The sequence below is a fragment of the Symphalangus syndactylus genome, chromosome 7 (genome assembly GCF_028878055.3).
Source record: "Symphalangus syndactylus isolate Jambi chromosome 7, NHGRI_mSymSyn1-v2.1_pri, whole genome shotgun sequence".
Taxonomy (NCBI): Eukaryota; Metazoa; Chordata; class Mammalia; order Primates; family Hylobatidae; genus Symphalangus; species Symphalangus syndactylus.
In genome coordinates, this window is record NC_072429.2 from 123,928,490 (window position 1) to 123,953,413 (window position 24,924).

Genomic DNA, 24,924 nt, shown 5'->3' on the forward strand with positions numbered 1-24,924 from the left:
ACAGGTGTGAGCCACTGCGCTCGACTGGGCATTTCTTCCTTGCGGGCATTTTTTCACTTGCCTTTGAAAGGCCACTTTTGCTTTGACCTGGTTCCTGTTCTTGGATCTTTCCTGTTTTCTTATCTTGGCCTAATCTGTCTTTCTTCCCCCACTATACTGACAGGACACCTCCTAGATTGTAGGGACACACTTTGTTCATATTTAAATTTCTAGCACCTGGCAAAGAACAGAGTAGGTATTCAATAACTATTTGCTATTCAGAGGTAAACCATTAAAATTATTAATAGATCAAAAAGGAGCAGCATTTATCTGATTTGATAAAATTATACCCAGACAAATCACTGAAAACACTCAGCACAGGTATTATCATTGTGTTAGTAGTATCTACTTTTTCTGAGCTACTTAGTAGGGGAATATAGTGTCCTCAGACACCTAGAAGATAAAGAAACATCTAGTATGCTAGTAACCAAACTGAAGCAAGATGAGGATCTGTTCCGAATGGGTATAAATGTCTGGGCTAGTTCCTGGGCCCACCTGATCCAAGCCCCCAGGGTTACTGGTTATAAAACCTGAGCATTCCCAGGTACCCATCATTTTTATTATGCCCATACAGGCTTCTTCAGAGGTAAGACTAACCTCAGCATTTCCTTCAGTGAACTCAGATGCCTTAAAGTCCTCAAGACGACCTTGTACAAATGCAAATCACCCACCCCACTTAATCCCTTTCCAGCGGTTCTCATGGCTCTTAGGATAAAGATCAAAGTCCTGCAAGGCCTAGTATGGGCTGACTCCTGCCTACCTTTCAGCCTCATTTCACACTACCTTTCTCTCACTCTCTCCCCTCCAGCCAACTGGTCTTTCAGGTCTCTGAATTGTTTATGTTCCTCCTCACCAAAGATGACTTGATATTATTCCTGTCACTGGAATGTTCTCCATCATGCTCCCTACGTTTGTCTAGCTAACACTAACAGATCCCTTCCCCAGGCCCCTTCAGAAGCTCTTGCGTCTCTTCTCATGGAAGTCTACCAGGATGCAACAGGATACTTTATTTTAGGTACTTGGAGAACTAAATTCCTTTCCTTCAGAGCAAATATCTGAGTTTGTATTTACATTTTTATTAGTGTGTGTGTGTGTGTTTTTTTTTTTTTTTGAGACAAGTTGTCATTCTGTTGCCCAGGCTGGAGTACAGTGGTGCGATCTTGGCCCACTGCAACCTCTGCCTCCCAGGTTCAAGTGATTCTCATGCCTCAGCCTCCCCAGTTGCTGAGACTACAGCCATGCGCCACCATGCCCGACTAATTTTTGTATTTTTAGTAGAGACGAGGTTTCACCAGCCTGCTGGCCAGGCTGGTCTCGAACTCCTGACCTCAGGTGATCTGCCCACCTTGGTCTTCCAAAGTGCTGGGATTACAGGCATGGGCCACTGCACTTGGCCTAGTGTGATTCTTTGATTAATGTCTATATTCCCCATTAGGCTATAACCTCTACCATCTTGTGTACCTTTCCCTATCACTGTATCCCCAGTGAAAGGAGGCATTACATGCTTGTTAAATGTTTATTCTTGTCCTTTTACTATAAGAACTATCTCAACAGCTGGAATCTGTACCTTGAATCAAAGACAGAGCAAGCAATCCTAGTCTTTTTTTTTTTTTTAATATTTTTAAGCATAAAAAAGCTAAGACTGTGGTGATATTCATTCAAATATTTTTACCTCTTTGAGTATAAACTCAAATTGTGCAGTATCCAATAGCAGCTGGAAGAGGATCCTGGGATTGTACCGAGAATCTGTTAGAATCTGGTCCTTGATTTGACGAAGGCGTTTGTTGTTTGGGTCACAGGCTAGAAACAGGAAAAGTGTTACCTGCTTACTAAATGTGTAGAAAATATCCATGAAATAAGATAAATTCTTAAATATTTTCCTTCATTTTAACCATTTAAAAAGTAATAAGCAAAATGTATATCAATAAAAGATGGTGAAATATAGTACATCTATGCCATGGAATACAATTAAACTGTTAAATAACAGTTGAATCTGACATGCAGTGTCATCCTTGAAAGACTGTTGAATGAAAAAAAGCAAGCTGCAGAACACTGTTTCCAAATTTTGTGAGCATTCTGTGGTTCGTTTATAGCAACTGTCTAAAATGAATGGGCAGAGCCTCCTTGTACTACTTCATAGCTGGGTGGCTTTCTCACGTCCTGTCTGTTCGGAGTTGCTTTTGCTTTAGGCATTGATCCCTGCCATTCAGTAACGGACTGCTATCCCTAGAGAGGGTTGTTTGCAAGGCTGGCTCTTGGCTGGCATCTGGGAACTTGAATTTCACGAAGAGCTGCCATCGTTTTGAGAACCCACAAGATCAGCTCACTAAGCCTTAAATGTTTGTACAAACGTTTTCCTTCTGGAAGTCTGGAATTTTGGTACATGCTGGGCAGAGGCTACCTATGTAAGCAGCCCCCAATAGAACCTGAAGGAAGCTGAGTCTAATGAGCTTTCCTGGTTGACAACACTTCATATGCATTGTCACGACTCACTGCTGGGGGAATTAAGTGTGCCCTGTGGGACTCCACTGGGAGAGGATGCTCAGAAGCTTGTGCCTCATTCCTCCAAATTCACCCCGTGTGCCCTTTTCCTTTGCAGATTTTGCTTTCTATCCTTTTGCTATAATAAATCATAGCTGTGAGTACTACTAGATGCTGAGTCCTCTGTGTCCCTGTAGTGAATCACTGAAGCCAGAGTGGTTGTGGGGAATGTCCGACACAACAAGGAAGGGTTCCTCACACAAAGACGAGGGACCCCCAAACAAGAAGCAGCAGACCTCTGGCTATCCTGCTCCTTGTAGAGGCCAGAGGGCATGGCAGGCACTCAGAGTTTTCTGAACTATCCACTACCCAGGCACTAGGCCAAGGTCACAAAATTAGGCAGTGATTGACCCAAGGTAAAAATACTGGATGTCCTAATTCTTAGATGATCCTATCAGCCAAGCTAAACCATTTCAAATGAAATAAACGCCAAGTTAAAGAAAAGAATGGAATAAAAAATATTGATATTTGATTAGATTGGTTTATAAGGCCAATTACTTATATAAGAAAGAGTAATTAGAATAAGGCAAAATACTTACAAGGCAAAGCTACTGCTGTGGTTTCAATGTGTCTTCCAAAAGTTCGCATGTTAGAAACTTGGTTGCCATTGTGTCAGCGTTAAGAGGTAGAGCCCTTGGCAGGCAATTGTGTTTTGAGGGGTCCACCCTCATGAATGAATTAATGCCATTATCTTGGGAGTGGGTTAGTTATTCCAACGGTGGCTTTGCTATAAAAGTGAGCTCTCTCTTGCACCCACTATCTTGCCCTTCTGCCTATCCGGCATATATTGACCCTTGCTAGATGCGGGCACCATGCTCTTGGACTTCCCAGCCTCCAGAACTGTGAGCCAAATAAACTTCTTTATACATTTCCTACTCTGTGGTATTCTGTTATAGCAGCAGAAAATGAACTAAGACAAATAAAGTCAAAGTCAAAATAAAAATTCTAAGACTTAAACAGACTTTGTCAAAAAGTTCACAGCTGATAGGTATAAGGTCCATGGTAGTTACACTAGTATTACATGTGCACCCTCCTGCCTTCCTAGTCCTGGCCCCCATCAATATCTCAGATGTCTGGCAGGTACAGAACAAAATGTTGTACAGGTGTATGTCATTGGTGATTTTGGTGCTTTAGTTATGATGAAGCCTGTGGAAGGTCATCTTATATGCTTATTTCTAAGTTACTCCATCAGGAGGAGACTCATGACAACCTGGAAAACAGGCTCAGTTTTCATGGGAAACCACAAAGTTCTGATTTTTCATGAATTTGCCAGAACTGTCTGGGAAGAAATATATTGGAACTCGTGACACTGATTACACAAAGAGAAAATTTCCAGCTCCATATTTACCTAACTAAACAAAAATCAAACAAACTCAGAAGAAGTTCCAGTTGTCTTTATACTAATTTTAATTAAACTAGAAATCTCCTGATTTTAATCTGCTTTCATGTTTGCATAGGGAATGTAAGTACCCAGTTGTTGGACAAACACTCTGTATTCCTCAATGTGCTTTAACATTTAGCTTCCTGGTATAAACCAGGTTTGCTTCTGGGGTTCCCAGGGCCTCACCATCTCTCTCAGATCTGACCCTTAAGGATTCATACCCAGAGAACTTCAGAGCCATCAGAACTTTGGGGTCAAACTTCAGTAGCCAGCCAGCCTTTCTCATCCCTTATTTCCTCAGAGAATATTTCTTCACAAGGTTCTGTACAAGCATCCTAAGACTGGGAAATGTCTCCAGCAACTCAACAGGAGGCAATGAGACTAGGCCTGCTTTTCTGTACACTATGACTGAAATTCCATAGAAGTTAACTAAGCAGTTGCTTTTCCCATGTGTGACTCACAATCAGATAGGCCAATCATTTGTTTCTGGTAAATTGTGACCCTGTGCAATCAGGTCAGACAATTGCCAGGCACAAACGCGAAAGACAAATGTGGCTGAAGATAAAACCACAGACCTCTGGCAAGCCAAGGTTGTCCCCGGCATGGGTGCGAATTCAGGAGACTGCTGGCTTTCTGAACATAGGCAGGGCCGTCAGGCAGAGTCACACAGAAGATGAAGATGAGGCTGAGTCACTAGAAAACCCCACTTGGTTTTACGACAGGATGAAGTGAGGGCTTGAGTTGTTTATACGCTTGTGAATGCAAGACTTTTGGTAAAGAAGATTAAAAGCTGAGTCAACGTAGTAAAATGCTCAAATTAGAACTGGAGTTTATGTAAAAAATAAACTCAACTAATTAAAAACAGATTCAGGGATTAAAAACTTCAGCCATCGTGTTCATACTGTGGGTAAATTGTAAATGGATATAGGCCAACAAGCAAGATGATGAAACAAACTGGAAAGCAGCTCTCAGGATAAAGGTTTAAGAAGCTGGAGAGAAGCCTGAGGGGAAAGTCTACACATTTTCAAAGATACGAAGGATGAAGAAGTCCAACTGCTGTTTTCACTGTGGACCACCCTTCGGAAGTGGAAGCAGACGGTAGCTAGAAGGACTGTGAAGTCATCTTGGCTGGAAGAGCTGTGAGACAGGGGCTACCATGTTACAAAGGGAGGCACAGGTTTTTAAAGAGACACAGTCTTATCTGGAAGACCAAAGAAGTGCTGCACACAGTGCCTGTCTCAGGGTTGGTCCTCAAGGAAAGTTTGTTGAGTGAAAAACAAAAAGCAGAGGGCTTCACAGGCCTGCTGAATGACATACCTCTTAGGGGTAGGGGTATACAGTCCTGGATGAGGGAATGCATTAGTTAATTAGTGTTGATCCAGCATTTACTAAGAATAAGAAACTGTGCCAGCCCTGAACAAGCTCAGAGATGTGAATTCAACTTACTTATTTTTCTACCATTAAACCAGAGGTCGAGGCATTTCTCACAATCTGAACTTGATGGTCAAACTGTATGAACAGAAGGTCTCGGAGGAGACCATGACTCATAAAAAGCTAAGATCCAATCTACCTTAAATAGGCACTCTGGTCCAGCCAGGTCATCAACTCAGTGGGCCTGTATGTTTTTCTGTACTTTCAAAATCGTATCACTTATTCCATCACTTCTGCAGTCTAGAATTTCTTCTGCTTGTTGCTTCAAAACCTCATCACATCACAACCTGGTTGGCTCCTGATTCCTGTATGGGGCTTTCCTGACCTCCTCTGCTCCCCTATCCCAAGCAATGTTTCCCTCTTTACTCTGAACTCAAATCACACCAAGTGTCTGTTTGACACACTTGGTGTCTGTTTACTGCCTTGGACCTTGAATTAGTTTCCCATTGCTGCTCTAATAATTACCACAAACTCAGTGGCTTAAAACAACACAAATTTATTCTCTCACCACCTTAGAAGTGACAAATCTGAGATGGGGCTCATTGGGCTAAAATCAAGGTGATGGCTGGGCTGGGCTCCTTCTGGACATTCTAGGAGAAAAGTCTGTTTTCTTGTTGTTTTCAGCAGCTAAAGGCTGCCTGTATTCCTTGGCTTGTGGCCCCCTCCATCTTTAAAGCCAGCAATGGCCAGTCAAGTTTTTGTCACAATGCTATCTCTCTGGTTCTGACACTTCTGCCTCCCTTTTCCTGATTTAAGGACCCCTATATTTAAAGGCTGGGCATGGTGGCTCAGGCCTATAATCCTAGCACTTTGGGAGGCTTAGGTGGGCAGACTGCTTGGGCTCAGGAGTTTAAGACCACGCTGGCCAACACAGTGAAACACTGTCTCTACAAAAAAATACAAAAAACTTAGCCAGGCATGGTGGCACACGCCTGTAGTCCCAGCTGCTTGTGGGGATTGTGGAAGGTGTATTGCTTGAGCCCAGGAGGTGTGAGTGAGCTGAGATTGTGCCACTGCACTCAAACCTGGGGAACTTGAGATCCTGTCTTAAAAAAAGGCGGGGGGGGGGGGGTGGGGGGCGGGCTTTTATTTTATTATTCTTTTTTGAGACATCGTCTTGCTCTGTTACTTAGGCTGCAGTGCAGTAGCACGATCTTGGCTCACTGCAGCTGCAACCTCCCAGGCTCAAGTGATCTTCCCACCTCAGCCTCCCCAGTAGCTGGGACTACAGGTGTGTGCCACCATGCCCAGCTAATTTTCTTACTTTTTGTAGAGATGGGATCTCACTGTGTTACCGAGGCTGGTTCTGAACTCCTGGGCTCAAGCTCTCCTCCTGCCTTGGCCTCCCAAAGTGATGGGATTACAAGTATGAGCCACCACACACAGCAAGGACCCTTATGATTACACTGAGTCCACTGGGATAATCCAGAAACATCTCCTTACTTTAAGGTCAGCTAATAGGCAACCTCAATCCCCCTTTTTCATGTAATATATCTACCGGTTCAGGGACTAAGGCATGAACATCTCTGAGTGTGGGCTGGAAGGCATTATTCTGCCTACCACAGATCTGCAGTTCTATTTTTTCATACGTCTACATTTGATCTCCCCATTCTGATCAGTGACAAGCTCCTTGAACATGAGAGCTAAACGTCCTCTTATTCCCTAGCACCTAACAGTACCTGACAGGGGAGAGCTTTTCAGGTGTGCTAGTGGCCTATCCAAGTTGACAAAAAGTGATTAACTTTAAAAAGCAACTTGATTCTCATCCAAGACCTCTCTCCCTGCTAAACCACCCTGCATCGTGAAGTAGGTCCTGATTCGGAGAGTCTTTGTGGGGAGCAATATAAATGGCCACCCCTTTTGTGCATTACCTGAGTCTGCTGTATGAAGCATCAGCCATCGGATGGCAACATTGCAGTCTCTCAGGGAGTTCAGAAGCTTTGGGATATTGTCCAGAACCATCTCCTCCCTTAAATAACCTTCTTTTAGAAATTGCTGCACTTGAGCATGCACTCTTTCACTGACAGTAGCATATCTGCTTGCCTTGACAAATAAGAAACTTGAATTACATTTAAAAAGTCATTTATCTTGAAAATAAATCATATTCAAATGAATTCACTGACAAATAGTAACGTTCTATATACGATGAATGACATATGGACTACAGTTATAAGGCTCAAAGATAACATTTCTATAAGATGAATGACATATGGACTACAGTTATAGGGCTCAAACATTAACATTTTTATATAATTTCTGTACAAGATGAATGACATATGGACTACAGTTATAGGGCTCAAAAATTAACATTTTTATGTAATTTCTATATAAGATGAATGACATATGGACTATAGTTCTAGGGCTCAAAGATAACATTTCTATATAAGATGAATAACACATGGACCATACTTATCAGGCTCAAAGACAACTGGCTTATTGAACATATTTGAAAAAAGCACTGGACTTAGAATTCTGAGACTACATCCTAGTTCTGGCTGTGACTAAACTTTGGTGTGACTTGGGGCTTAACCCCTGTGTATTGGTTTCTTCAAATTTCAAACGGAGACTTGGACCAGGTGGTTCCTCAGAACTCTTCTATTATTAACTTAGATGAAAAAGAAAATAAAGACAGAAGTTCAATTGCCTGTTCTTGCTAATACTGTTGACAAAGAAGGCAGAACAGAGCAGAAACACTTAAAATATAAGACTTCTTCTACAGGCTTATGAAAGCTTAACAAAAAATACACCTTAGTATATCAAAAATGAATTTCCAAACCAGCTTTTTGGAAATTTTCGTCATTCTGCTTTACTTAAAGCAAGTCAAACATTAAACATCATTAACCTCATCAAATTAGTTGAAATCTATGGTATCAAGAAACCTCTTAAAAATGTCACAAATGAGAAAATGCAATTTTAGAAAGAGATTTTAGCAATGAAAAATTAATGTTCTGATGTTCCTAAGTACAAAAGTGCCACTTTCTCTAATATATTTCTAGGAGATGCGCCAACATTGAAATTATTTTGTGCATTATTTATGGAATTCAATTTATTTGAATAAAACATGATGTTTTTTGAGTCAATATTGTTTTATCCACACAGGAAACTCAGTAACTGAGCCAGGATGAGGAACATAACCATTTAGAAATATCAAGTACGCTCTCCAAGATTTTATCTTTATTCCTCTGCTTACTCGGATGTTCCCTTCTGCCTTGTGTAAGAACAAAAGAGATAGAATATAACCGTTTAAAATTTAAGATGAATGTCTTGAGTCTTGTTGCTCATTTAGCACATCACAAATGATAAATTTAAATTACAGTGACAGGACATATTATCCATATTGTTACCATCTTCAACATTCATCCTACTCATAAAAACATATTAATTCCAGCTATTGGTACAACCAACTCTGGCCATAAGAATACAGTCTTTAAGCAAAAGTAAATTAAGTCATTTAGGGCACACACCACGCTTATTTGTCTTAGGGTACTGAATCTTCCTTAGGATCCTAATCTTCAATTTACATATACCATATAATAAAACCTACGATTACCTATCTTACTCTAACCTATAAAATTCACCTTTTATTAATCATTGCATTAAATTTCTAAGTGATTATCTTCCAAATTCCTTGGGAAATCTACTTAGCTTATTTGCTACTTCATAAACTAGGACTGCAGTTATTAGAGAATGTCCCCAGATTAGAACCTACCTGTTCTCTGACATTTGAAAGGTCCAGGGTATTATTTAAAGCAGTTTTTGCAGCTTTGTAAGGTTCCCAAGCATCCACTAGATTAACTGTGATCCCCATGTAAATACTAATTACCTGAAAGAGGGGACATTCAGTATTTGTTAAATTCCTACTCACTTCAAGGCAAAAGGTTGGATACTAAAAAGTTATAGAAGGCAATACCCACTGCATGTTTAAATTCCATTCCAATGAAAAACCAAGATTTTCCAAATATATAGGTAAGTGTTCCTGATTGTTAATTCACGGTAATAGGTGTAAAGATCTCTTTACACCTATTAACGTTTCTTTTTGAAATTCTCTATTGTGTAATATTAATGTTTTCTCACCAGTTGTTTTATTGGTTGGCAATTGCTTGGGATATCTTTTTTAAAATCCCTTCATTTTCACTGTGCCAAGGTATTTTTTCAGGTGTTTCTTATGGGTTTCATGTAATTGGATTTTGGTCTTTCTTAATAATAAATATGTCTTTAATTATAGTATCATGGTCAAAACTTCTTTATTAAACTTAGGAACATGAAGCCACACTATCAGTGTTTTCCTCTTGGTTGCTCAACTCTGAGCTCACTAATATGATTCACAGTTGGCCAGGAACCATCACTTCCTAATGCATGCTGTTCTCATACTACCAATAAATTGAAGGCCACTCATAACAGATAGTTAATGTGATTCAATAGCTGATATAGAAGCAGAACAAAATCCACTACCTGTGAATATAACCCAACTCCTTGCATTTTGTTAAAGCCTCTTTGTTTTCATATATTTCATTTCATATATATTATGAAGCAAGCTTTATTCCTATAAGAATATTTTTAAATGAAACAATGCTTATAAAGGTACAAGCATATCCTTGCAATAATACAAACTTTAGTAACCCCATTACAGCTAGCTTATAGGTAAAACTTTATTATTAAAGTGAAATTCCTATTCACAAAGTGACAAATTAGATGAATTTGGCTATCTTAGATTCAGAAAACAGAAAAGAATAAACAAATTCTTCTACCACTTAGTTGTAATCTCAGTAGCTAAAGCAAGTGACATTTTAATAAATGATTTAATCTTCAGAGTATCCATTTTAGAAAAAGACTAGTGGGTTCTTCAGGAAATTTTACTGACTTATTTATTCCTTCAGTTATAATTATAAAATTCTCAATACACTTAAAGCAACTTTACCTAAGTGATGTTACGTCCCATTATTTACAACATTACAACCTCTGGGTTAAAGACCAAAAGAATGGGAAGTTAGTTCTCTAACACATTTACTGTAGAGGAAAAAAATTAGCAATACTTGCCCAATTATCTGGAAAGTATTTATCCACTATCTCTCTCATTTTTGCTTGATGGGTGTGAAGGATGGAAGGCTCAAAGTAGAGAATCACGTACAGCATGGCAGCTTGGTTTGCCAGGGCTGTGCTGCGATGCTCCGGCAAAGGATACGCTGAGACCTGCAATGTCAAGACGACACCCCGAGAAAGCTGTTGGCAACATTTGCACGTAGACATGCTCAAATTAAACTCTCTGGTTGTAAGACACATCAGTTTCTCCAAAGCCCATCACCTTTCAGGATGCTGGACACTGGAAGCCCTTCTCACACCGTACCATTGCTTGCCAAGGTCTTCCTTCTTATTCCTACCCCATAATATTCTCTTCTTCCAGCCCTTGACTGCTGCAATTCTAAGTCTTTTCTTTAAAAAAAAAAAAAAAAAAAAAAAAAAAAGTCCTATCCCTGTGTCTCCCACCACTTCTCCATTTTTGTATCTTTCCTGTTGGAGACAACCCTTAGAACTGACAGGCTCTACTCACTGTTGCTATTTTCTCACTTTCTGTTTATTATTCAACTCACTGAAATTCGACCTCCATCATCATCCCAGTGGAATTCCCTAAGGTCGCTCATGACCTCACAACCATCCAATTCGATGGCTTCTTTTTAAGACTCTCACTTAAATTCTCTGAGGAATGGAATCCCTCCTCCTCTGGTTTCCTAGATACCACTCTCTCTTCTCAATCTCCTTTGCTGAGTCCTTATCTTCTGCCTTTTAAATGTTGGTGTTCCCCAGGGGTCCATCCCCTCATGTACTAGAAATCTCTGGATGCACAAAGCACATATCACCTTGAGCTACCACAAGCAAAAAGGAGAGAAATTGTTTAAAGACAGACATAGCCATGTCACATGAAACCTGCAGGCAGGAATGTGGCCAGGCCACAGGAAGGGGCTGGGGTTGGGAACCGGAATGCCTTCGCTCTTTCTCCCCTTGATGTGTCGGCCCACCTTTTCTCTCCCTCCAGGCTACTCTCCATATACACAGCAGAATGAGGCTGCCCACAAACTCCCAATTTTGCATGTTGTGGATAAACTCCAATCCAGAAACTGTTTCTCAGGCCCAGTTCCAAATTACCTGGAGACAGAATCTGATCCATCAGCCATGACCAGGGATGGGGGAGATGCAGGACAGAGTGTGGGGTGGACACACAGCACAACCACAGCTTAACCCTTGTGCTAATAAAGATCATGGGGCAAGGAGGAAATGGAAACACATTGCCTTCAGAAGGACGTGGAATGAGAGGCAATCAGGAATGAGATGCTCTGAATTCACACAGACCAAATTCGAACTTGAGGAAATTATTTAAGATCTCCAAGTCTTATTTTTCTCAACAGCAATATGAGGATAATACCATCTACTTTACAGGGCTATTGTGAGGAACAGAGAAAATGGTATGGGAACAAAACCTCCTTTGTGGCTGGTTTGGACTGAATTCTCAATGAATGGCAACAATTATTATGGAGACCTGGCATTTGTGGGTAGCTTCTGAAATTGAATTGTCTTAAAACAACAACAACAAGAACAAGAACAACAACAAAAACCCTCTCATTTATACTTGACGTATTCACAGAAAAAACTAACAAGCTACCTAAAGAACTGCACAGATCAGGTTCATTCTGTGATAAATGATATCCACAGTTATCACAGGCCTCTTTACTCCCTAATCATAATTTTTACAAATATTTAAAAATATAACATCTAAAATTACGTTTTCTTCAGAACAATGAAGTCAAATGGTGATTTTCTTTGGTGCTTTTTAAAAGGAAGTGACTACTACACATACTGGCAAGGGGAGTGGGATGATTTTCAAATGCTGCATGATCTTTACAGCCTTGCTCAGGCTGCCTCCTTTCCTGGCACTCCTCTTACCTTCCTTTTGTCACCTGTTGTGACCTTGCTGCCACTGCTGCATGCTCTAGTGGCACCCTGTGCTTCCCCTAAGATAACACCCATCTTGCTTTACTATAATCCTGTTATGTGCCTTTCCTAAGCTACAAGCTCAGTATGGGCAGGGACATGGCCTGCCTTCTTCAGTGATGGGTCCCCAGCGTCGAGCATGTGAATGGGCACATAACACACACTCAACAACTATTTCTTCAATGAATGACTAAAAGAACGCATCTTCTTCCCAATAGCTCAAATTTCAACTTCTCCCTGAAATATCTGATTCTGGCAAAATTAATAACCCTCTTTCCTTTATCATCCTGGGGCATAGCTCAAAAGGTTTTAAAAGGTTCTAGCTGCTTTTACTTTTTTGGGAAAGAAGGAAGGAAAGGAGTAATTAAAGAGGGAAGTGAAATCAGTCTGTTAAACTGTCTTAACAGGTCTTAATAGATTTAATTCCCACCTGGTTGTAAATATCATCAGATCTCAGTCGACCAATGACCATATTGATGAAGGATTCGTTGATAGGCACTCTCTGGAAATAGCTCTCGGGATAGTTGGGTGGTCTTTTGGCACCTGGTTGGCTAGAATAACCTGTACTTCGAAGCAGCTTACAAATATCGTCCATATTTGAATCAGCAGAAGATCGAGCAGCACTGAGTCATATTCACAATGGGAAACAAAGGCCCAAACCACACATATTAGAAACTGAAAAGTCCAATAAAGGAGAAGAATTCCTTTGTACTTTGATGCAATACAGTTTCAGATATGACCACAGGTCCATCTATATCCTCAACTATATCCTCAATATATCTTCAAGATTCAAAATTATGTGTATATATCTGTGTGTGTGTGTATATATATATATATATATATATATATATTTTCTTTTTTTTTTTTTTTTTTGAGATGGAGTCTTGCTATGTATGTATATATAAACTTTTTTTTTTTTTTTGAGATGGTGTCTTGCTCTGTCACCCAGGCTGCAGTGCAGTGGCGTGATCTCAGCTCACTGCAACCTCCGCCTCCAGGTTCAAGCAATTCTCCTGCCTCAGCCTCCCGAGTAGCTGGGACTACAGGCATCCGCCATCGTGCCTGGCTAATTTTTGTATTTTAGTAGAGATGGGGTTTCACCATGTTGGCCCAGGCTGGTCTTGAACGCTTGACCTCAACTGATCTGCCCACCTCATCCTCTCAAAGTGCTGGGATTACAGGTGTGAGCCACCGTGCCCAGCCTCAAAATTATATTTTTGAAAGCCTGTTTAGAAGATGAGTATTCGTACTACGTAAAGGTCCATAATCCCTTTTCCAAAATCCTTGGGACTGGATTTGTTTTGGAATATAGCATTTTTCAAATATAAGAGTCATATGGCATATAGATCATATACAATATAACACTCCAGCAGGGTCTGAATTGGCATCCCATGATCAACATAAGTAAATAATTCTGGAGGAAAATTTATAAATATTTACAAAAGTGAGACAAGTGAAGACTATATATAGCCTCACACCTACTCCAGGCAAGTTTTGACTCCAAATGATTTCAGGTTAGATTAGGTTTTGCTGCCAAATGAATTACTATGTATATGTACGTGTGTGTTGTATGTGTACTCGTGTATATATATTTCTTCAGAGCTCTTTGCATTTGAAAATTGTGGGTAAAGAATGTGAACCTGACATTATACAAATTAAAAAATAATTTAAAAATATGTCAATTTAGGCTGGGCGCGGTGGCTCACGCCTGTAATCCCAGCACTTTGGGAGGCCGAGGCAGGCGGATCACTAGGTCAGGAGATCGAGACCATCCTGGCTAACACAGTGAAACCCCGCCTCTACTAAAAATACAAAAAATTAGCCGGGCGTGGTGGTGGGCGCCTATAGTCCCAGCTACTCGGGAGGCTGAGGCAGGAGAATGGCGTGAACCCGGGAGGTGGAGCTCGCAGTGAGCCAAGATCGCGCCACTGCACTCCAGCCTGGGCGACAGAGCGAGACTCCATCTCAAAAAAAAAAAAAAAAGGTCAATTTAAAGTAAAATATATCTAACTTTTTTCTTGGCAAGCTGTTCCTTCTACAGAGATCTAATAAACAGGTCTGTGATTTTTCCGTGTGGAATAGTAAGCTCTGAAAGAAATGAACTAGATTCAAAGAATCTTAGACTTGGAGATGACCTGCTATTTGCTGTAAGGATCTCTTTTGCCACGACTGTGACTTGGAAGTGTTCAGTGTCACTTCAATAATAAATGCTCACATTCTAACGAATTAGCTGTTGTACCATAGGGGACAAAGCCATATTTTCAAAACTGGGCTTGATAAGCCAATATTTTTTTCTTCTTCTTTACACTGTCTATAGTTTTTGTTTTTCCAGGTACTCTCAGAAATATAGGAAAGGCCATTCAAATCTCATTTTTAAAAACATGGATGTTAAAACAGCTTGGTCAAACTGACATGAGTGAACACTGCTAGAACACTCCCTTCACACACTGATACAGCTGAAAGGAAAAGGCTAGCTGAGGAGCCTAAGATTAATTTCCTGCTGAGGACGCAGTAGTACCTGGTATTGCCGAAAGTATAATGTCCCCAAAGAACCCCCTTCTCCTTGTCTATTTTATCCTAATTTTTAAGTTTGAAAATGTTAATTCTACTCCTTACATCTTTAGCTCAAGCTCCTAACTGACTCCTCCTTATTGACACTTTCTTCTCTGAATCTTGACTATTTCCAACATTGACCTGGTATTCCATTTTTAGCTCATTCAACAAATTGAAAACCTGTACGCTTGACACTAAAATTAAAAAGTTGGTTAAGGTGGCTCCTGTTTTCAAGACCTTACTTCCTGAAGAATCACAGTTCTGTATAGATATACACAACAAATTATTTGTGGATATGTGCTGTTGCTTGATTTGTTTTTGTTTCTATGTAAATATGGGAGAGAATTCACTTTCAACCTGACTCTGAATGACAACTTTTCAAAGTCATCAAACTGAAAATGACAACAGAAAGCACACTCAATTCCTTATATCTGCCAAGGAGTAATATTTGAAAACTTAAACAACAAAAGCAAAAACAACCTTCATTAGATTTATAAGATTCTTTGAAATTTAGCCTCAAGGTAAAGAAAGTTCACAATTCAGACTCCTTTTTAAAATTGGAGTTATCATTAGGGACAGCATAATCCATACTTCTAATAATCTATAATATATAGAATATTTTATATGTAATATATAGATTATATAATCTATTATCATGAAATAGAATATGTAATTGTTATATTCCTACAATATGCTCACAAGAGATAAGAATCTTAAGTTTTTTTTTTTTTTTTTTGGAGACATAGTCTCACTGTCACCCAGGATGGAGTGTAGTGGCATGATCTTGGCTCACTGCAACCTCCACCTTCCGAGTTCAGGTGATTCTCCTGCCTCAGCCTCCTGAGTACCTGGGATTACAGGCGCCCACCACCATGCCTGGCTAATTTTTGTAGTTTTAGTAGAGACAGCGTTTCACCATGTTGGCCAGGCTGGTCTCGAACTCCTGACCTCAGATGATCTGCCTGCCTTGGCCTCCCAAAAGTGTTGGGATTACAGGCGTGAGCCACTGTGCCCAGCCGAATCATAAACTTTCTTATCTATTCTTGGATTACTGCTGTTTACAGTAGAAGGAATATGGGGACATATACCGCATTTTACCAACAGCAGCATTTCGGAAGTGGAGTCCTAGCCCAGGAATACCTGTATCGGTAGTAAGAAACCAGCATCCTCTCTCTGACTTCTCCTTCAATCTTTTGGTCAATGACCAGTAGCATAACTCCATATAAGTACAGTGCTTCACACTAAGAAGAGAAGAGGACAAAAGCCAAAATCACTAGATTATACATTCTTAGGGAGTAAAGTCGGTAATCATGAAAAATATCGTTTTGCTCACACTTATCCAAAAAGTTTTAGATTTCAAGGAAAAGGTAGGTTTCCTCCAAGGAGCTCTTACCTTCTTGCAGAATAGGCTTTGAAAAGTTTACATGAAACAGATTTTAATTCATAGTGATAATCTTTCAGTTGACCTATTTTGGCTATTTTGCTTGGGACACCAAAATAGCAACCCAATATTGTGAATACCTCTTCATCATAAAGTCATTCACTTATTCAATAAGCATTTCTTAAATGGTCAGTATGTACTAGGTACCAGGACAGATGGCTGGGATGCAAAAAGTAAAGAAGACAGATTTCTTACACCTAGGAGGCTCATAACTTCCACATAACTTTTAATTGTTTTAAATTCTGTTCAAAGTCTATGTTCTAAACTCAGATATGGACCTGCCAGTTAGAAGATAATTAAAAGCTCATTTCGCTTCTCTTTAAAGAATGGTATTTCGTATATATTTGTGACTTAAAAGAAAAAAAAGTGATACGAAGTTTGATATTCTTGAATTTCATTTTAAATAATCACTATTACTTACTAGAAGTTGTTTTCCATCTTCATTGAGAAGCACAGTTTCTAAGGTTTGCTGAATATAAACCCCTTCATTGAGATCATCTAGATATCTAGAAATAAAACCCCAGAGCAAGTTATTAATTTATAATAGAAACTTTAACATCTTTAAAGAAGGAAAGATTTTTATAAGATAAGGCAGGATGCCAGGCATTCTGGCCTTCCGCTAGTTCATGGTCCTTCATGCTCTTAAGAATAGAGTCTTATAAACTAATTTAGGGCCACAGTTTGATATTTATGGCTGTTCCAAGTAAAAGAAATATTCCCTAGTCCTGATTTGTGAATTACAAGTATCTAGGAGTAAAGGCAGAAGAACATGGAATATCTAGTTTAAAAGTTAATGAGTAATGAATTCTTAAGAACTGTATAAGAGATAGAAAGTTAATGATAAAAATAAGTTATTTTTCCACTTTTCACATATCATACACTAGAATATGATAATAAATAATAGGATTGGAAACTATATGACTTCATATAAACTAAGTTTATTATGACACCTCATAAGAGCAGGACATTACAGTAAAACTTTAAAATTCTTAAGATGACCAGTGCCACAGGAAGGAAAAGACAACTACATACAGTATAAACTAAATTAGGAAATTTTATAGTAACTCAGAGAGATTTACACGTTGTTGTGTGTCCTTTTCCCTCTCCACTATTTACTACCAGAATAAGCTATTACTAAATTGATCAATACCTGTTTAAGTCTACAATATATTTATGCACACTTTGAAATGCTAAATAAAATCTGGTCACAATTTCTATGTTGTTTTCACGAAATTCTTCATCTAAATCCTGTAGCTCTGGCTTAGCATCCAGTTTGCTTTCCCATAATTCCGGACCCTAAGAAAAAAAAACATATGTGAAATGTCAATAAAAGCATACTTGTTGGTGACAATTTCTAAATAGTCTTTTAAAAATTTCTTCTTATGTTCTTAAACATCCTAAACTTAAAGCAGAGCAACAGAAAGTAACGAAGATAACAGAAGCCTAGATATAAAATCCCTTTGAGAGAAATGAATTTGAACTGGATCCAAGATTAGCATGCTTTTAAGTATGGGGCCCTTCAATGTGAAATATCAGTTATCTTTTAAAAATACAATTATATTGAGTTAGGACTTTGACATAATACTTTTAACTTATTTTCAAGTTAGTAGCTAATATTAAGTTTAGTCCAAAAGCTTTTCTCTTTAGCTTTTTCCATAATTACTTAACCTTACAGAGCTTCATGGTTCCCAGAGAAAACATGCTTTTGTAGAAAAGACAACAATAAAAATGCTATAGAGGAAGATTACCTTAAAATAGCTGAAATCAAATATGATATCTCCATATTTCTGTTGATCAACTCTGTCTTTTAACCTGAACACAGCAGGAATAAACTCAGAGAGCCTCAAAAGTTCAGCAATGATGGCATTACCACAGGAAACAATCCTTAGGATTGCTTGGCCACAGAGGTTGTTCTCGGCTAGAAAGTCCAACATTGTGAGGAGGACCGACTACTCTGTGCCTGGACACTGGGGATGATTAACTGGCCTCAGAGCTGGTGTCTGCAGATTATTAGATGAAATCAGGTGTGCAGAGAGATTGGCTGCTCCATTAAAGAACCTGTATCCCAAAAAAAAGTGTGAAAATCTCAATTTGTTTAAGGAAGCACATGTGTACACATAAGAAACACATTTTTCTCCCAAACTCACTAAAAAAATTGTAAGAAATAATGAGTTCCGTTATAGCGGAAAGGTGTTTATCTGTCACTCTTCATATTTTCAATGTGGAGGGACTTTGCTAGATTAACACTCTTGGCCTCATCTTCAACATGTTAGTCACTTCTCTTGAGAAAAAGATACGATACAGCTCATCCCTGAGCTAGGGAGAAGGAACCACTGGGCATGTGTGGTTCCAATGTACCCTAATTATACAAGCTATCTCCTACTATTCAATATATTAGCAAATAATTTCAAACACTATAAATAGAGCTCAAAGACAAATCCCTGTACATCATTTTGAGGCATTTGTCCAATTATTTCCCAGAAATGGAACTGCAAGCTTAAGGTATGAACATGTCTAAGATTCCTTTTAAAATTACAGATGCTAGGTTCTACAAAATTCTGTGAAGATGATTTATAAATACTAAATCAAACTGCTCGAAAAGTCTCATAAAATTCAGCACTTAGGTGTCTAGCACTGTTAGCAGAATCCATTACTTGCTTCTCTTGTATTCCAATGCACTCTCTGAGGATGGTTAGATCACTTAGCATGCTGAATATTATTGTTGCTTGCAGCTCATTCTGAAACTTCTTGAAGGCAAGGATTGATCTTTACCCAACCACTCCTTGCTGAATACCTCTTTGCCAGGCTGGGTATGAAGATGTTTAAACAATTCACCTTCTAGTCCAGTGGTTCTCAAGCCTGGCTGCGTAAGGGAATCACCTAGCATCTTAGAGTTTCTGGTAAGTAGGTTAGAGGTAGTCCTAAGCATCTCTGTTTTTAAGAATCTCCCCAGATGATTCTGATGTGAAGCTAGGATCATTAAAAGAGTAGAGAATGACTGGTCTTATAGAAAACTGCAGCAGGCAAACAGGAAATTAACAATATTTATCTTTGTGCCCTTTGTGCTGAACTCATTCCTTGGCATTGACAAGTATAAGGAGTGCATACATAACAATACTAGGGTTACAAGAGGGGATGTCTGTCCTCTCTAGCTGCCTGCTATACTGCTGGAGATAAGTCCTGAAGAAAAAAAATTAGAGCGATGAAGTGCTTGAGTGTGTCTTTACAATAAAGAAATAAGAAGCGTAACATACATTTAATGGTCAGTGTGGAGCGTTTATTAGGTGTTTTGTTGGGAAAGGTATTCTTATACTGGGTGATCTTTAGTAAAGTGACATCTAGGAATTCAGGGCTAGAAAAAGAAACCTAGCATCTAAAAAGAATGACCTATTTTAGTATGTAACACTTAAAAACTTTTCCATGGTAAATGACTTAGAAGATGGATTTGAAATCCAAAGGGCAGACACAGGGTTGATTTCTAAAACATGCAAAGGGATCTCACAAGCTGTCAAAGAGAGAACAGGGAGAGAAGGGAGGCAGGAGCCAAGTAAAAAGGAAAAGGGAAAAAAAGATGTCACTAGGAATGAAAACCAACCAACCAACAAAACATACATGTGATGTTTTCCTGTACATGTAAGTCTTTGAGCACGTCACTAACCAGGCTGTGCCTTCTAAGCATCTTCTGTAACAGAGACTCTTGATAAAACTGCTTCCTGACCCATCCCTTTCCTTCCCACTAGCTTCCTCCTACAGCCAGTGCAGATAGCAGGGGTGAGCAGATGGTGGAAGGCAAAGGGCGACTGGAGAAGGAAGCAAGAAAGACTTACACAAATGAAATAACTCCTTGGACTTGATGAGGTTTCAGAAAGTTCTTGAAGTAGGTAATTTGTCTAATTAGGCTACTACTTCTTACAATCCCCCTCTGCCCACAGACTTGAGTATCCTTCTTGTTCAGGCCTGTGTGCCTTCCCCTGAAACAATCATTTTTCTTGGTTCTAGGGGCTAGGAAAGCAATCTGATTATAATAATGTGGTAACTAGTTTCCAAAGATGGCTCCCAATAATTCCTTGCCATGAAGTCAGCCCATACAGCACCTTAAGTGAAGGGCTGAACCTTATTTTCCCTCTCAATGAGTCTGGATTGCGTTTTATTAGTTTGCTGGGCTGCCATAACAAAGCACCACAGAGTGGGTGACTTAAACAACCAAATTTATTTTGTCACAATTCTGGAGGTGAGAAGTTCAAGATCAAGGTGTTGGTAGGACTGTTTTCTTCTCAGGCTTCTCTCATTGGCTTGTAGCCGGCTATTTTCTTCCTGTGTCTTCACATGGCCACCCCATTGCTCATTTCTTTTTATAGAGATGGGGGTCTCACTACGTTGCCCAGGGGAGTCTCAAACTCCTAGGCTCAAGCGATCCTCCCATCTCAGCCTCCCAAAGTGCTGGGATTACAGGCATGAGCTACCAAGCCTGGCCCTCCTTTGTAAATTTCTGTGTCCAGATTTCCTCTTCGTACAAAGATACCAGTCATATTGGATTAGGGCCCATCCTAGTGGCTTCATTTTAACTTAATCACCTCCTTAAAAATCCTGTCTCCAAATATAGTCACATTCTGAGGTACTGAGTGTTAGGAATTCAACATATAAATTTTGGGGGGACCCAACTCAGCTCATAACAGCTTGTGTCTTCCTTCCTTCAACCCAAAGAATACTGTAGAAGTAACTCTCTACCAATTCTAGGCCTAAGCCTTGAGAAGGTCTGGCAGTATCTCCTTTTGCTCTCTTTGGGTGTCCGAAGCTGCCATGTAAGATGTCTGGGTATCTTGCTAGAGAGATCACAGGAGTTACAAAGAGGAAATATCACGCCGAGAGGGAAAAGTCCTGACACAGAAGAGAATGAAGAAAGCCAGCAGACAGCAGAAACTGAAGAGCTGACGTGTGACTTGGGTTGACCTGGTCCACTCAGCCCCCAGCTCTTTAAGTCTTCCTAGCTGAAGTGCTAGATACATAAGGGAAGAGGCTATTTGGCTTCTGCAGCCAGCCAAGCCCTCTGTGCCTTTTCTCGATTCCTAACCCACAGGATCATGATAGATTTTAAAGATATTGTATTGTTTTTGGCAAATAAGTCTTGGGGTAGTTTGCCATAGTGCTGAGATTCAGTGTTGAGGACTAACAGTACAAGTTGTCAATTTAAACAGCATGCTGATGCTGTTATTGTGATATTTCATTTTCTATAATGCTGTGCAATATAGTCATTGCTTTTGTATAATAATGTCCATGTAGCTATTTCTGTATTGTACTACTGCATTTTCCTCCAATCCCCATCTTTTCAGCTCTCTGCTTCTGCTGATTATTACAATTTCCTTACAGGAATTGTGCCATTTGTCTTATCTTTGGAAAAAGAGAGCTATGTCCTAAAAACCACCAGAAGTCAGTGAGGGAACAAGTAGGTGAGGGAACAATCTTTAGAAATGTTTTTAGGCCTGGCAACGGTGGCTCATACCTGTAATCCTAGCACTTTAGAAGGTCAAGGTAGGAGGAATGCTTGAGCTCAAGAATCCAAGACTGGTCTGGGCAACAATAGCGAGACCTTGTCTCTACTAAAAATCAAAAGAATATCAGTCAGGTATGGTGGTGCGAGCCTGTAGTCCCAGTGACAAGGGAGGCTGAGGTAGGAGGATTGCTTGAGCCCTGGAGGTTGAGGCTGCAGTGAGCCATGATCGCGCCACTGCACTCTTGCCTGGGTGAGAATGAGACCGTCTCAAAAAAAAAAAAAAAAAAGGTTTTCTCACATGTCAAGTATAGATTCTTGCTATTAAGAATAGTTCATATCTGAAAAATGCTAGAGTGATTACAAAATACGGAAAAACATTTCATAAAAAGGAGAAGAAAAAGTTTTGATTACAAATGTATCTTGAAATTTGTGAAAGTGAGCTTTATATATCAGGCTGTGATAAATGCCGTGAAGAAAAAGCATAATAAAGGATGGGGCATATGCTAGTCTCCATAGAGCACCTAGGGCAGAAGTTAGAAGGAAATAAGAGAGCAAGCAGTATGGATATCTGGGTATGGTCAGCAGCTTCTCAAGTGGTCCCTAATGATCTCTGCCTCCTGGTATTCATGTTCTATGTAGGTTCCTTCCCTTGAGTATAAGCTGACTTACTGATTCTCTCCTAAAGAGGAGAGTAGGGCCAAGTGTGGTGGCTCACTCCTGTAATTCCAGTACTTTGAGAGGCTGAGGCAGGCGGATCACCTGAGGTTAGGAGTTTGAGACCAGCCTGGCCAACATGGTGAAACCCTGGCTCTACTAAAAATACAAAAATTAGCCAGGCATGGTGGCAAACACCTGTAATCCCAGCTACTTGGGAGGCTGAGGCAGGAGAATTGCTTAAATCCAGGAGGCAGAGGTTGCAGTGAACCGAGATCACACCACTGCACTCCAGCCTGGGTGACAGAGTGAGACTTCATCTCAAAAAAAAAAAAAAAAGGAAATAGGATAGAAATGAAACATACCACTTCTGAGATTAGATTTTGAAAAGACTAACTTCTGGCTTGGTCACCCTCTCTAGCTTGCTAGTCCAGGGGAAGCAATGTATCATGGTGTGAGAGAGCCCTGGGGAGAAGCCCACATGACAAGGAACTGAGGCTTGCCAAAAACCACCTGAGTGAACTTGAAAGCAGATCCCTTATAATCCCAGTCCAGCCTTCAGATAAGACCATAGCCCCTTGTTCCCAGCCTGACTGCAATGTTCTAAAAGCCCCAGAGCCAAAGGCAGCCAGCTATGCCATATCCTCCTGACCATAGATACTATAAAGCTTATTGTCTTAAGCCACCGGGTTTTGGCATAGTTTATTATGCAGCAATAGATAATGATCCTAATAATGGCATCCCAAGCAGAGGTTACAAGTAAGTGCAAAGGCCCCAGGGCAGGAATGTGCTAGATGGCTAGCAAGGTGGCTAAAGTGGCTGGAGCAGAGTCAGCTAGGGGCAGAAACAGAAGTAGACTGGATTGGATCTGAGAGCCAAGAAGCCACTACAGCTGTCTAGAACTCTCATGAAGGTATCCTCTAATACACATTAAGGCATACATTATTAACAAGTTCTTTTAGTTTCCTCTGTGATACTTGCTTGTTAAATCACACTGATCTCTAACAGGCTGAATTTCAGATAATTTCATTTCATTTTCTGTATGGATATGGTCTGGCTTGGGAAAGCAGAGAGGGAAAGGGGAAATAATGGACAGTGGGCAAAACAGTCACCTACTAAAGCCCTCTGAAGACCACCAAACTAACCCAGAAGGTCTAAGTAGGATGAAACTTTACATCAGGAGTGTCCAATCTTTTGGCTTCCCTGGGCAATATTGGAAGAAGAATTGTCTTGAGCCACACATAAAATACACTAACACCAAAAATAGCTGATAACCTTTAAAAAAAATCGCAAAAAAATCTCATAATGTTTTAAGCAAGTTTACAAATTTGTATTGGGCTACATTCAAAGCCATTCTGGGCCACATGTGGACTGAAGGCTTCAGGCTAGACAAGCTCGCTCTAGACTCATGAAGAGGAGGACAAGCTATGATTAACAGGTCCAATGGCTACCCGATTTTGGATACCATGACAGGGCAACAATGTGGCCCTGGGAAAAACATCTTAAAACAAAGTAACATTACTTGCCCTTTACTCTACTCTCTCCCAACATACGGAAGGACAGACAGACTTAGCACCTGCATGCACACATTCAGGGAAGCTTCAGTCTGGGATAACGACAGAGATCAAGACTTTCGTGTGTCAATCTCTTGTTTTAATCCTTAGGGCCTTACTCAAGAATTACATTGTAGACAACTTTAAAAGAACATGAGAAGGATAATAATAAACAAATATGTTCGGCAATAGTAAAACAAATATTATGGGTCTTTATTACCTAGGTAAATCGCCTTTCTAAAATTCTATATACAAACTTTATATTAAATTTTTAATGCAAAAGCAAAATATGAGTTATATTTAATATACTTTTACTGAAATGAACTCGCTGCTTGTAATCTGTTTTGCCCCATGAAGCGCACTTGTGTTTTCTGTTTCTAATAATGCAAGCATCTCCTGCTAAGTTTTTGAAGACGGAAGAAGTTAAAACAAGATTAACTGAAAGAAGGAAATCACTTAGTTACATTTTATGTACTAGACCTCCTAACCTGGACTAGTTATATTTTCCATGTAACAAATGGAATTTCCATAATTTGTACAAATATAATTTGGCTAGAGTATTTGGTAAACAGCCCCCTCGTTGGCTGAAGGACTGCTCCTGAAGAACAGAATCTAAGAACCATCATTAAAAATGCCTAATCAAGTTCCAGCTAAGAGGTAGGTGGATGGCTTTACAAAGTGTTAAGACTCAGTTAAATCTTAAAAAACCGCTTTAGAATTAGGTCCAGATAAACGCTGTAGAAGAAGCTATGTTAAATTATCCTTTCAGAGGTTCTCTTGGTGCTAGGGATTAAGAAAACTTGAAGATCAGTTTTCTCAATACAGGCTATATTATTATTGGCATGAAATCCAGAGA

At 39.7% G+C, this 24,924-nt stretch overlaps 1 protein-coding gene across 5 annotated transcripts in view; it reads right to left on the minus strand.

Moving 5' to 3' along the window:
• WASHC5 (WASH complex subunit 5) overlaps positions 1-24,924 on the minus strand; it is a 95,753-nt gene that overhangs the window by 69,534 nt on the left and 1,295 nt on the right. For all 5 annotated transcript variants that reach the window (XR_010121749.1, XR_008659090.2, XR_010121750.1 and 2 more), the window contains exons 2-10: positions 18,119-18,428; positions 17,521-17,666; positions 16,792-16,876; positions 16,070-16,170; positions 12,807-12,999; positions 10,430-10,582; positions 9,102-9,215; positions 7,264-7,435; positions 1,712-1,839 (exon numbers count right to left, since the gene is read on the minus strand). Coding sequence is in view for 2 of the 5 variants with exons in the window: in XM_055287224.2 (XP_055143199.1) it covers positions 1,712-1,839; positions 7,264-7,435; positions 9,102-9,215; positions 10,430-10,582; positions 12,807-12,999; positions 16,070-16,170; positions 16,792-16,876; positions 17,521-17,666; positions 18,119-18,304 (1,278 nt within the window). In the remaining 3 variants the exon portion in view is untranslated. The remainder of the gene's footprint in view (positions 1-1,711; positions 1,840-7,263; positions 7,436-9,101; positions 9,216-10,429; positions 10,583-12,806; positions 13,000-16,069; positions 16,171-16,791; positions 16,877-17,520; positions 17,667-18,118; positions 18,429-24,924) is intronic.